The sequence below is a fragment of the Callionymus lyra genome, chromosome 15, assembly GCF_982586985.1.
Source record: "Callionymus lyra chromosome 15, fCalLyr1.hap1.1, whole genome shotgun sequence".
Lineage (NCBI taxonomy): Eukaryota > Metazoa > Chordata > Actinopteri > Syngnathiformes > Callionymidae > Callionymus > Callionymus lyra.
In genome coordinates this window covers 8,325,132-8,339,438 of record NC_141832.1, presented here as the reverse complement: position 1 = coordinate 8,339,438, position 14,307 = coordinate 8,325,132, and the positions used below count along the sequence as shown (strand labels likewise).

General features: G+C 37.3%; 2 protein-coding genes across 2 annotated transcripts; one reads left to right on the top strand and one right to left on the bottom strand.

Annotated features, from left to right (window-relative positions):
• Nucleotides 1–1,120: 1,120 nt before the first annotated feature.
• Nucleotides 1,121–11,380, top strand: LOC148064765 (tetratricopeptide repeat protein 39A). The gene is made up of 18 exons (XM_087809407.1): nucleotides 1,121–1,310; nucleotides 2,221–2,325; nucleotides 2,635–2,766; nucleotides 3,356–3,414; nucleotides 4,002–4,069; nucleotides 4,134–4,198; nucleotides 5,239–5,338; nucleotides 5,399–5,464; nucleotides 5,527–5,635; nucleotides 5,703–5,770; nucleotides 6,790–6,849; nucleotides 6,903–7,064; nucleotides 7,126–7,217; nucleotides 8,182–8,302; nucleotides 8,364–8,475; nucleotides 9,465–9,579; nucleotides 10,925–11,041; nucleotides 11,106–11,380. The coding sequence occupies exons 1-18, from the start codon at nucleotides 1,276–1,278 to the stop codon at nucleotides 11,212–11,214; spliced, it is 1,695 nt and encodes a 564-aa protein (XP_087665533.1). The 5' UTR covers nucleotides 1,121–1,275; the 3' UTR covers nucleotides 11,215–11,380.
• On the bottom strand, nucleotides 11,372–13,411 carry gadd45gip1 (growth arrest and DNA-damage-inducible, gamma interacting protein 1). The gene is made up of 2 exons (XM_087809408.1): nucleotides 13,008–13,411; nucleotides 11,372–11,822 (listed from the first exon to the last, which is right to left on the bottom strand). Exons 1-2 carry the CDS (start codon nucleotides 13,394–13,396, stop codon nucleotides 11,519–11,521), a joined length of 693 nt encoding a protein of 230 aa, XP_087665534.1. The 5' UTR covers nucleotides 13,397–13,411; the 3' UTR covers nucleotides 11,372–11,518.
• Nucleotides 13,412–14,307: the final 896 nt, after the last annotated feature.

Here is a 14,307-nt window from a genome sequence, read left to right as displayed (position 1 = left end):
AAATGTAAACCATAGAGTTTTATTTGACGTTACATTAAAAAAAATAAAACCTGTTAAATAAATATTTTTTACTCTTAAAAAAAGGTTTTCTGTTGAAGTCATATATTAATGGATACATTTAAAGATCATGTCTATGGAATCATTGAATAGTTTATCTAATACTTTGAATTAAATAAGTTATGTATTAAAATGTTTATAGATGAAAACAATTTCCATCGGACTTTGAATATGAATTTCTAACACTGATTTTTTTTAACATTAAATGTATTTTAATTGAATTTATTTATGCATTGAAAAAAATAACAGTGCATTTAATTTGATGTTTTTTTAAATTCAAAGTTTGGTTTTGATGCTGTAAAAATATTTGATGCTGTAAAAATACAGTGTAAGTAATTCATATTCAAAATCCAATGGCACACATTTACTTCCATAAACATTGACATAGTTTTAGTTTCGTAGTATTTTAAAAGGTTTACATTAAAAACTTTTCAATATTAATTTTCTTTTACACATAGATTTTTATATACTTATTACAATAAATAATTTTCGGAATTCATTATATTTAATTCGTAGCCTTTTAAATTCAATATAAATGTTGGCACTATTATACTTGCATTTTTAATTGTCTTAAAAAAGGCTACATACATGTTTGAATTATTAGAATAAAAATGTCTGTATAATATGTTTCAAATAATACATTTGAAAATAAAAATATAACCTTCTGAAATTCAAGTAGTACCATTACCATATAAATAAATAAAAAAAATGTTTTACTAAAATAATAACCTTCTAAAAAATAAACTACCACACATTGTTGGTTATTTATTTAGCAGCCGGTTTTCAGTAAATTAAGTAGTTCTGGACAAATATTACTTACTTACTTAATGACTTACATCCAGTTTGTGTTTAAATAAAAAACAAACAAAGCAAGATAAACAAGTTTCACTTCCTGGTGAAAAATAATATATTATTTTGATTAATAAGGATTAAAAAAATCCTGTCGAATGTAAATATGAAATACATGTATGTTTGTAAAATAAAATAAATATCGTATGTGTGCGTGGCAACGTCGCAAGGGGGGCGTGGCCATGTGTCTCTCTCGCTACTGCGCATGCTCCAGGTTTGTGCTCACACTTGACGCACAGATGCGAGTCAAGAGTCAAAAACTTTACTTTTTTCGCTCGATTTAAAGCAACTTTTCAGCCTCTGCTGAACTCAAACCTTCTGTTTCACGGATTATTCGGCGGCAGCAACTTTCGTGTTGCTCAAGAGAACATGTCCAATGGGAAAGACGAACATTGTACAACGAAGTAAGTCGTTTAAAGTTGTTGTAAAAAAAAAGTTGAACCTACTTTTTTATTCGACATTAAAATCACGTCATGTTTTAGCGTCTGTAATAGTTCACGTCATTATTTTTGAAGTATTGTCCCTGAATTTTTAGTATTTAGTAAAACTTTTTTTTTTTTTTTTGAGGATGTTAGGGAATGAGGCAGGTGTATAGTGACGTCACGCACTGTATTTAATTTTAAATGTTTTATTGCTTTTAACTTATCTTTTCTTTTTATTCATAATGTATGTCTCGTGAAACTTAAAACAAGAAAAGTAAATTTTAAACGTTTTCTTTCCTCATGTCAACATGGCGGCCAATGTAAATAAAACCGTAAAATACATGTAAAGTAGCTGTGATACATTCACGTTAATAACCAGTACTATACAAACGTGTACTACATGTTTAACTAAAGGATTTTACTAAAGGATGTGAAATACACTTTTTAAATAACGGAAAAAAATTGCAAAATTAACCAATTCTGTGTTAGCATAGTTAGCATAGCATTAGCTCATTGAATTAATAATGTTCTGAAAATACAAACTAATAATAAGCATAATGCATGAAATAAAATGTAACTATTTATATGAGTTGTCAACTTAAAAACACAATTTGGAATTTCTAATGTTCTAATAATAAAAACGAACAAGTATAACACATAAGATTAAATAAACATATTAATACAAGTTAAACGGGGAAGAGCAAACAAAAAGAATAAGAAAGAGTCAAATATGAATAAAATTGAAATAACTTTGTTTTAAATGAAGTTTTTGTCGTGTCTTGTTTGAGTGATAATATTATATTTGAAATAGTCTTAAAAATATGCTGTATTTTTAAGCACAATAACAAGTTAACACGAGTCGTAGTCGAGCTAAAGTGTGTTTGTTTGTTAGCTCCTCACAGATGACCCTCAAAGAGAGTCTAGATGAATGCATGGAAGCGTTGGACCTGTTCCTGAACAACCACTTCAACGAGAGTCTGGAGAAGCTGCAGCCCAAGTAAGTGCACCGACAACCCTCCCTTCCCTTCCCCCTGCCTTGCTCAACCGGCAACCGAAGTCAACACCAGCTCGCCCAGGAGGCTCCATGTTGAGCTTCCTGTCAGTCTGGAAGCAGATATGAGAACGCCAGTCCTCCAGGATATGAGTGTTTGCCGAAGCTGACGCCCTGAAATAGTGATTCAACGGCAGAATAAACAAAAGCGTTTTGACCTACTGGGAGATGTTTGCACTTCCTCAACACGGCCGCGTCACACTCAAGATTGTCAACCCCCCTTGAAGTGATCATGTCGCTGTTGTTGTGTTGCAGAGTCAACGTGAGCATGTACCACGCGCTCATCTACGCCACGGTGCTGGAGATGCAGGCCATGATGACCTTCCAGCATGACGACATCAGCCACGCCGGGAACACCATGAAGATGGCGCAGGACGTGTGTCAGAGGTCGGATGTTCCCCCCCCCGTCGTCTCGTGGAGTTACGGGGATGGGATTTGAATGTTGAAGCGTGTCAACAGAGGAGGATGTTTAGTTTTCAGATTAAACTATTTTATCCGTTTCTGCTCCATGAGCTCAGACATGAAAAATCAAACCTGGATGTTAGTTTTCGTCAAGTGGTTTTGACTTAAACGTCTGAGAGAATCACTTGACAAGCTAATAAAATCACTTTCTAGCTCAGAAAAACAACTATTTGTCTCACTCCCTCTCATTGAACTCAGCAGCTGTGTTCAGCAGACGTTGCTTTCAAAATAAATGCTCGTGTTTTTCTCTTTCACTTGGAGTTATTGTCCGCGTAGCTCTTGATTCATGTGCGGAAGAATCTGCTCCGTGTTCGTCGGCCATGTTGTCAACGACGGGATTGTCAATAATATTATTTAAAAATACATAGAGTTACTTGTGGATTTTCACAATCCATTTCTTTGTATTGATCGATTTGTTTACTGCAATAATCATATTCATAATATTACTTGTGTATTTGTGATTATTAAACATTATAATATCTGATAATAATGTATTTTTTAATTTATTTTTCAGGGTTCGAAACAAATCTTCTGGTTTGGTTTACAAGATCGCAGGAGAACCACTCACTGAAGGTAGCAGTGCTTTTATTTTGAAATGTTTTAAATCCTGATAGTAACTTTCACAGTTTTTATACTATTATTGTTAAATATTCCTCAAGATTTCTGGATCATTTTCTCTTCATTTAATCATTTAAATCCTCTGTTGTATGATACAAATTTTTGTTTCTTTAATTCATAGATCTTTTTAAAACTACATCTTCCTGGATCATTTCAAAATAAGACTGTTAAGTGAGTTAAAAGAGGAAGTTGGTTTGACCCTTAACAGGAAGTTTAACTGTATCTCTATCTGTCTTTAAAAATCTTCTAAGTCATCAAAGGTTGATCAACACTGACATGAGAAGTTTTTTGAGTTTTTTCTTGAGTTTTTAAAGAGTAAAAATCAACAATAAACTGAAAGAGGATGTTTAAAAAAAAAACACAGACAGAAGTGACTAAAAAAGAACATGTCTGTCTGGAAAACTTCCATGTGAGGAGATCAGCTGATGGAACAGTCGTTGAATCAGAACTGAGACCAAAAAAAAACTTTTGAGGACCAAGCTCGGAGCCTTGGGGAACCCCAAAAACCCGAAAAACCTCTTTCTCTCGCCTCATGTTTTCAGAGCAGCTTCACGCCGAGGTCTGTTACGCCGAATGTCAACTCCAGAGGGCGGCGCTCACCTTCCTGCAGGTACAAACATCTTTTCCATCGCGACAAAAACGTCAAGTCTCGTAACACTCGCTCGTCATTCCAGGACGAGAACATGGTGAGTTTCATCAAAGGAGGGATCAAAGTACGCAAAAGTTACCTCATTTACAAGTGAGTCTGATTCAATTAAGTCCTTTTATTGTTCCACTTACTCTGGATTTTTTTTGCTAATCTCTAATTATGTTGGTGTTCAAATGTATTTTTAGTTTAAGAATGTAAAAATTAATTGGATATTAATTAGTGCTGCACGATATTGGAATTAAGTGTGATATTCGATATCGGTGTCACGTAGTGCGATATCGATATTAATGCAATGTTTTTTTCCTTCACCTAAAAATGTAGCTGTGTGCAGGAGCGAGTACTGTAGTGTAGGTTCCGGGGGTTTAGGGAAGGAAAAACGATGTGATATTTCCCTTTCATTTATTTCCGCACTTTGTTGCCGACATGATCGGTAAAAAATATCACTTATAGCGCTAAGTTTTGTGTGACTTGCATCGATTTCCCACGAAACTGAGCGACACCAGAGAGGAGCCGCCGGCGCATCGGGATATCAACAAATAAATCCTACTTCCTTGTACACGCACACGTAACAGTTTATAAATGACCTGACGCTAACAACTTAGCTTGTTAGCATACGGCGAAAAGTTTACACTTGTTTGGAAGTTCACAATTTTATAAGAAAACAACTGAGACGAGATGAAAAGTTCTTACGATATGTTGCTTTAACAAAGGAGGTTGAAAAAGACGAGTGACTGGATCACTAGTGTTTGACTAGATCATAAGTTAGTTTTACTTCCGTGTTTATACTGAGCTAAGTCAGCGCGCCGGCAAGACGCCAAGTCGCCATAGCAACCGAGTCTAACAAGCTGTGCCGCACAGTTCACAGACGGACGGAGACGTACACAACAACGAGACATAGAAGTACAAATTGACAACTTTACAGAACGTGACACTGATTGGTCGAAGTGCGCATTTAAGAAATGCTTGATTTATACTATAAAAAATTATAGCGTGCCAACATCGCAATATCGATATTTTTCCGATATATCGTGCAGTATTAATACTTCATGTCATTATTTTTGACCCATAATTGCACGTCGAAAAGTAAGTATCGTGGCAGTGACGTGATATTTTTACCCGTCACCACCCAGAGAGCTGCACTCGTTGATACAGTCCAACAACTGCGTGATCGGACCGTCTCACAGTCACCTGGTGGGCGGAGTCTCGTTCGGAATGGGCGCCTTCAACCTGGTGCGTTTGGATTTCAAAAAATAAAAAAAACGGCGCCACTCATCGATCTCCCTTTTGCAGACGTTATCTATGTTCCCTCCTCGGATACTTAAACTTCTGGAGTTTGCCGGCTTCTCCGGCGACAAGGTGGGGTTTTTTTGTTTGTTTTTCTCTCTTCGTCGAATACTTACGTCGTTTTTTCCCGTCAGGATTACGGTCTTTCTCTGCTGAACGACGGCGCCACGGCCATGAACCTGCGCTCCATGCTCAGCGCTCTGCTGCTGCTGTGTTACTACACCTTCCTCACGTTCGTCCTCGGTGAGTCCCGGCGTCAACGACTCGCGTGTCGATAAAGATCCGTCCCGAACCCGACTCTTGTTCTCAGGCACCGGGGAAGGGGAGGTGGTCGAAGCCGAGAAGCTGTTGGAACCTTTCCGACTCCGTTACCCCAAGGTACGTGATCCCTCTCTGCGCCACCTGATCCGCTCCTGTGACGCTTTGCCGCCCAGCCCACCGAACGCAGCCGTAGATCACCTTTTGTCATACAGACAATAGACGTAGAATTTAAATACAGTATCGTAGCGACCAATCTGCCAAAATGCATCATGGGAGTTCACAGTTTCGGCACCATTAATAAGCGGTGTGTGGTGATTAGTTACTAGATTAAGTTTGGTGTTAAAGTTAATCTACTAATGTTTGGTGAACGTCCTCTTCCTGGAAGTCGTCTCGGTACTTCCGCATGATGGAAATGAAAGCAACTGCCGTCTCTGCACTACTACATTTTAAAAGTTTGATGGTCGATCGGGTTCATCAAGTTACGTCATGACGAGAAACAGAGCATGTTTCTATGTAGTTTGTTTATTTTAAACTGTCAGTGAATTTGAGATTTATATTCAATAATTTAATCTTTTAATTAAACATAAAGAAAATCATTCAATGGGTTTGTGGTATCCCTTGTGTTGTCTCTGGGTCAAGGTGATCTGAAGGCCTGAAAACAAATGTGTTTGTGGTATCCCTTATGTTGTCTCTGGGACAAATGTGTTTGTGGTATCCCTTGTTTTGTCTCTGGGTCAAGGTGAACCAAAAGGCCCAAATACAAATGTGTTTGAGGTATCCCTTTTGTTGTCTCAGGGTCAATTGGACTGTAGGCCCAAATACAAATGTGTTTGAGGTATCCCTTTTGTTGTCTCAGGGTCAATTGGACCGTAGGCCCAAATACAAATGTGTTTGTGGTATCCTTTGTGTTATCTCAGGGTTAAGGTGACCTGAAGGCCCAAATACAAATGTGTTTGTGGTATCCTTTGTGTTATCTCAGGGTCAAGGTGACCCAAAGGCCCCAATACAAATGTGTTTGTAGTATCCCTTGTGTTATCTCAGGGTCAAGGTGACCCAAAGGCCCAAATACAAATGTGTTTGTGGTGTGCATTGTGTTGTCTATTTGACAAACCACAATAACACTCTCCTCCCTCCAGGGCGCCATCTTCTTCTTCTTCGCCGGCAGGACGGAGGAGATCAAAGGCAACATCGACGAGGTTGGTGCGCCTCGTTTTCCTCTGGTGGAATTGTAATGACGGCGTGTCTCCAGGCGGTGGCGCTCTTCGAGGACGGCTGTAAAGCCCAGCAGGCGTGGAAGCAGTTCCACCACATGTGCTACTGGGAGCTGATGTGGTGCTTCACCTACAAGCGGGCGTGGAAGATGGCCTACTTCTACGCCGACCTGCTGAGTCAGGAGAGCCGCTGGTCCAAGGTGACGAGCCGAGTGTTGATACCTGGTCGTCATGGTTACCGATTGTGTGTTTGTCCCTCAGGCCATGTATGTTTACATGAAAGCCGCTTACCTCAGCATGTTGGACAAGGAGGAGGCTCGGCCGTTCGGGGAGGACGAGGTGGAACTCTTCAGGTGAGCAGCGCCCCCTTGTGTCTTCCATGAAGCTTCACGAGGCATCATGAAGATTCGTCATTTCAAAAGTTTTTAGTTATTTTATTCAATGTTGTTTTTTCAGCTTTTAATATATATTTTTTATTATTTAATTCACTTTTTAAAATTATTTTTTTAAGGCATTCATTTATTTCTTTGAATAATTAAATTACATTATTTCCATATTTACAGGTTTATTTTCTTTTAGTTTTTTTCCAAATAATTCAAGTTAAATAATTATAATATATTTTCAAAATATATACTTTTTTCACATATAGAGCTTGATGTTGTATCAAAGTATATCAGTGTCATCAGAATATTTAGGTTGAATTAAACATTTCAAATGTTTAAACTTGATTTTTTATTTTTTGATTCAATAATTACAATATTTAAAGTTAGAATACGTTTCTTTTTTTATTTTCAAAATAAATTATTTTGTTTTACAGATACTTTGATATTTCTAATTCAAATAATTGAAAAATTAATGTTATAAATTCAATATCTTTTTTATTTTCAGCCTTTTAAATGCAATAGAAACAACAGTTTTATAATCGTCGCATGATTGATTGACAGTTTGATCAAGTAGCTCGGTGCTCTATTGGTGATGTCTTGGTGTTTTTTTTTTTATATTGAAATGGCTACGAATATAGACATTTTGCATTTAGAACATTTATTTCTGAATTAATTGGATAAGAATATCAAACTGTATCTGTAAAAAATATTTGTATTCATTTTAACAAATTAGAAAAAAAATTAAATTGTTTTTAATTTAAATTGTTTGATAAAATATTGAATTTCTTTAAAAAAAAAACATTTCAATAAAGTTTAAACATGTGAAATGTTAAAATAAACATGATGTCACTGATGTACTTCCATGTATTATCAGGATGTTTAACTGCGTCAATATTGACTTTCAAAGTTCTCTAAATACACTCGTCACCTGCAGACAGGTTCCCACCTTCAAGCAGAGGATCGCGGGCAAGTCTCCGCCCACTGAGAAGTTTGCGATCCGTAAGGCCAGACGCTACAAGGCCGCCGGCGCCGTCAAGCTGCCGCTCCCCGTGCTGGTCAGTCTGACCCGTGACCCGGCGCCGGAGGAACCCAGAGCCTGAACTCTTGTCTCTGCAGGAGATGATGTACATGTGGAACGGCTTCAGCGTCATCAAGAAGCGACCGGAACTGACCGCCGGGATGTTGGAGACGATAGAGGAGGCTGAGCGCGCCCTGCTGGAGGTTCCAGGTATTACATTTTTTTTTATCTTGAACCACGAAACGAAAGTTTTTAATGTAAAGATTTGTCTTCAATGAGTATTGGGATCACTCAAAGAATTTATTTTCATAGTAGTACATTACTTACTACTAGACAAAAGTAGAAGGAAAATACTGGAACTCCTGTGTTGTTCTCAGTATTATCTTGACCTTTAAAGTATATACTTTATTGAATTGTGTTTTGTTTGTTTAAGCGCTTTGTGACCCTGGTCTGGAAAAGTGTATATATATATACAAATTACTTACTTACTTACATTTATTATTAGATTAAAGTCGTCGGAAAATATTTTACCACGAGATTAAAGTTGTACAAAAAATACATTTATTAGTCATGATATTGTATTTTCCAAAGACTTTAATTTGTAATAAAGTGTTTTTCACAATTTAAATCTTGTAATGAAGTATTTTCCTAAACCTTTAATCTGGCAGTATTTTGTATGACATTAATTTCACAGTTAAGTATTTCTTACGACTTAAATCACGTAATCAATTATTTTCCTTCGACTTTAATCTTTTAATGAAGTATTTTTCTAAATCTTTAATCTGGCAGTATTTCGTACGACATTAATCTCATAGTTAAGTATTTCGTACGACTTAAATCACGTAATCAATTATTTTACTTCGACTTTAATCTTGTAATAAAAGTATTTTCCCACGACATCTCGTTGTAATCTTTTAATGAAGTATTTTTCTAAATCTTTAATCTGGCAGTATTTTGTACAACTTTAAACTCATAGTATTTTCTTTTTTGAGTGGCCCTGATAATCCAACGTAGACTTCCGTCAAATTTAAAACAATAAAGTTATTTCAATTTAGTTTCAATTTACAATTTGATGTACTATTTCACTAGCTCTTTTCTTAAAAGGGGCGGAGTCACACGTCAGTGATTGACAGGTCCATCATGTCTGTGAAAAGAAGGTTATTTAAGGGTTAAAGTTGAACATGTGGTTTGAACTTCAGAGCACGAGTCGTCGACGGACGACCAGTGTCTGATCCACCTGCTCAAGGGCATGTGCCTGAAGAACCAGAGACTCGTGCAAGCTGCTGAGGAGAGCTTCAACAACGTGTGCGCCGGGTGAGTCCGTGTATCCCCCCCGATCACACCCACAGCTTGAGTGTTGTTGAAATATTCACTACAGGTGTGTGTTAGAGAGAATCTCATGATATGATGCGTATCACAGGGTCAACGATACACTGTGATAGTGTAGTAACAAGTATATGTTTGTGGTATTGTCGAGTACTTGACTCTGTTGTGATAGTGTAGTAACAAGTATATATGTGTAGTATTGTCCAGTACTTGACTCTGGTGTTGTGATAGTGTAGTAACAAGAATATATGTGTAGTATTGTCCAGTATTTGACTCTGGTGTTGTGATAGTGTAGTAACAAGAATATATGTGTAGTATTGTCCAGTATTTGACTCTGGTGTTGTGATAGTGTAGTAACAAGTATATGTTTGTGGTATTCTCGAGTACTTGACTCTGTTGTGATAGTGTTGTAACAAGAATATATGTGTAGTATTGTCCAGTACTTGACTCTGGTGTTGTGATAGTGTAGTAACAAGAAAAATGTGTAGTATTGTCCAGTACTTGACTCTGGTGTTGTGATACTGTAGTAACATGTATTTATGTGTAGTATTGTCCAGTATTTGACTCTGGTGTTGTGATAGTGTAGTAACAAGAATATATGTGTAGTATTGTCCAGTACTTGACTCTGGTGTTGTGATAGTGTAGTAACAAGAATATATGTGTAGTATTGTCCAGTACTTGACTCTGGTGTTGTGATACTGTAGTAACACGTATATATGTGTAGTATTGTCCAGTACTTGACTCTGGTGTTGTGATAGTGTAGTAACAAGTATATGTTTGTAGTATTGTCGAGTACTTGACTCTGGTGTTGTGATACTGTAGTAACAAGAATATATGTGTAGTATTGACGAGTACTTGATCACATGACTTTCGTCCTCAGTCGTAACTGCTTTCATTTGTTTTCAAACTAAAATATGTCCAAACATCAGCTTCAAAAGCTGCTGGACTCACTGTATCCTCTCGTCCTCAGTTGTAACTGCTTTCATTTGTTTCATAAATAATTTAATACACACTTTTTGTATACAAGAACTTAGGTTAAGGTTAAATATGATTTTTTATTTTATGATGGTGTTGAATATTAAATATTACAATATTCAAGTGTATATTTTATTTATCCTCGAGCATCTACTGAGATAACTGGACACTCCTGTGAACAGTTGTCGAGAGTGTGAGTCCGTCAGGCGTGTGTGTATCCAGGCAGCTTAACATGATGTTTGTTTGACATTTTCTAAGGCAGTGCGAGTAAACGCTGCTTGTTGTCATGAGAGGAAGATAAGACGACGACCTGCAGCACAGACCGTTTTCTCAACTGACACTTGTGTGGTTCTGTCAGCGAGAAGAAGATCAGGTACGAACACTACCTGGTGCCCAACGCCATGGTGGAGCTGGGCCTGCTGTACCAGGACCAGGGCCGGCGCGAGGAAGCCATCAAGATCCTGAACAAGGCCAAGTAAGTCCCGGCGTCCTCCCCCTCGAACCCACTTCCATCTTGAACCGCCTCCCTGTTTTCCCAGACACAACTACAAGGAGTACTCCATGGAGTCGCGGACGCGCTTCAGGATCCACGCCGCCCTCGCCAAACTCAAGGCCGACCCCGGAGACGAGGAGCCGCTCGACGCCTGACACGAACTTTTTAAATATTTAACCGTAAGACGATTTAAAAATAAGATATATAAAATATTTAGACACCAGTATTGACGGTGAGAGGCCAGCAGGGGGCGCCAGATTCAAACCAAAAAATCTTTGTGTTTTGGGATGTTTTGATGAATAAACCGACATGTTTGAGGAATCGAGGAGGATGGTTTATTCACACCACATAAACACGGATCCATCTGTCGCAGTGAAACATGTTGACTCCAGATGGCGCCGGATCCTGAGCCGGTTTCGACGTCATTAAGACGTGACAGTTCGTTATATCAGTCCAAGACTACGAGGAGGAGGCGTCAGGAGGAGGAGTCGTGGCCTCAAGCGCCGCAGTCTGCTCCTGCTTCAGTCGGCGCTTCAACAACTTCTTCTTCTTCTTCTCCTCCTTCTCGATCTCCTCCACCATTTCCAAGAACTTGGAGCTGCGAGGGTCCAGGTTGGTGCCGAAGCGTATCCGGGCCTCGTCCATCAACTTGGCGCGACGAGCTTTCTCCTCCTTCAGCTTGACTTTGGCCTCGCGCTTCCCTCGCCGCCAGTCCTCGATCATCTGCGGCATCTTCGCCATGTTGGCGGCGATCAGCTTCTCTCTGCCGCGACAACACGAGCGTTAACATGTGGTTCCTGACCAACGTTTATGTTTAAAATCCTGCATTTAAGAGAATTATGTGAATAAACCCTCGAGAGTCGTCGACTCCTCGTGTCTGGTTCTGTTCCAGCAAAGTCCAAAAAAACATGTGAAAATATAAATGTTGCTTCATTATAATAGAATTTTTAAAGAACAATATTGTTGATTAATTGAACAAACAAACAAACAAAAAAGTAAATTAAAAAAATATTTGTTGCAATAAATATACAAAGAAATAATTGAGTGAGTAAAAAAAATATTCAGTTAAATAAATGTACATATTCAATAAATAAATATACAAAAGAATTATGGCGTAAATAATTTTTTTTTTTAAATAAATATACAAAATAAATTAAGTAAACAAATATTCAATAAATATACAAAGGATTATGGAGTAAATAAATATACAAAATAAATCAAGTAAACAAATATTCAATAAATTAATATACAAGAAAATAAACATTTCAATGAATATGTAAATAAGTAACAAATGTTCGATAAATAAATATACAAAAAAATAAAAAAGTGAATTGAGTAAATACACAATAAATAAGAATAATATTAAATATACAAAGTAAAAACATGAGTAAATAAAAAATGTGAATTAAATAAACATGGAAAGAAGTAACAGGTTGAATACATAAATATTCTTTAAATAAATATTTAAAAAAAAAGTAAATTAACAAACGTCAAATAAAGAAATATACAAACATAATGGAGTAAATAAAGACATAAATTATATTTTAAAAATAAATAAATAAAGTAGTAAATAAATAATAAACATCAAAAATATATATATTAAATTTAAATTAATCAATAACAACCAAAATACTATTAACTCCCTTTGCAAATTGTTTAAACACTATTTCAGAGAAGACTTCACTTTTACTCACTGTTGCCGTCAAAACAAATACAAAAAAACAAACAATAATATTGTTAATTGATGTAAGTGGGCGTGTCTTCGTCGTCGCACCTGGAACTGTGATTGACAACCGGAAGTGAACCATCAATGACCCCCTAAAGTTCTGCGGGGTCAACCTCATCTGTACGACCCTCACCAGTGCAACTTTTAAATAAACAACTACACGTCAAACACCGATGTGTAATAGTTGTGTAGCACATTATTGTGTATTTTATCATCACTCACTTCGCCAGACGAGCTTTCGTTTCCTCTCGTTCTTTCTCGGCGAGGTTCGTCAGCATGACCTCCAGCGAGGGGTTCCACTCGTGCTCCTCCGCGATCATCTGCTCCAGCTCCCCGGCGCTGGGCCACAGGGTCGCCGGGTCGATGCCCGACGACGAGCCGTACTTGGCGAACACTTTCCGGTCGTAGCGCTTCGTCTTCTGCCAGTGCGGCGTCTGCTCGCTGTCCTTGTCCGGGATGTACGGCTTCCGGAAGTTGATCTTCAGGGGTCTGGGGTTGTAGGCCGCGGTCTGGAGCACGAATCCCCCGACGAGGCTCGTTTTAAGGACGTGTTTCGTGGACGAATTGAGGTTTAAACCTCGGTAAATCCTGCACAACACGGGCGCCGCCATCTTTGTGCTGCGAGGACCCCCGGGAAGACTAGCGGGCTGCCCTTCTCGATGCCTGTCTTTTATTATCGATACATCAACCACAAATATTTAATTAATAAATGTCTGTATTATTCTCATTTTAGTTTAGTCGTTAAAAAAAATGTTTACAGGAAAGTCACAGTGAAACAAACCGCAACATTCCTGGATCGACCGGAAGAGGGCGCCCTTGTCTCCTGCGGAAAAGAAGATGAGTTGATCATTTTATCCTTATTTTATTTACGATGTGTGCGTGTATCACAATTAATCAACATTCCATATTTTATTCGTTTTTGTATTTTATTTGGCACATTTAGTATATGTACTGTATGTCTGGATATGATGTGTTTCAATGGTTAATAAGTGTTTTATGAACGGCTTAAATATTGGAAGAAGAAAGGCTTTTTTATCTTTGAAAAAATTCTAAAATTGTTGTTAATCTTGTCACTTTCAATTAACTAACTTTTTTTTTTATTGAAGCTCTTGTAGCTGGAGGAAATTATTTCTCTAAAATATATAAAATACATTTTCCTGAAAAGGTTATTGGATGAAAAAAAAAAAGCAATAACTTGTTCAACATTCATCATCAAATCAAGTATTTATAATACTATACCAACTATGGTAATAGAGTCCGAGATATCAAATATGTTTAATTAAAATGTATAGAATTAAAGTTTCTACCTTGACTTCCTGGGGCCACATTTTTACTCCCTAATACTTTTTACTCAGACATCTGCTTCCATTCATTTTCTCTCTGAATATAAATCACTATATCATCTGCAAACAACATGATTCCGCCATTAAATAGTCGCAGTTACAATTAAATAAGAATATATTTGAAGTTTTTCTTACTTTTTTTTAGGATACAATGATATATAAAATGGGAGAAACACTTT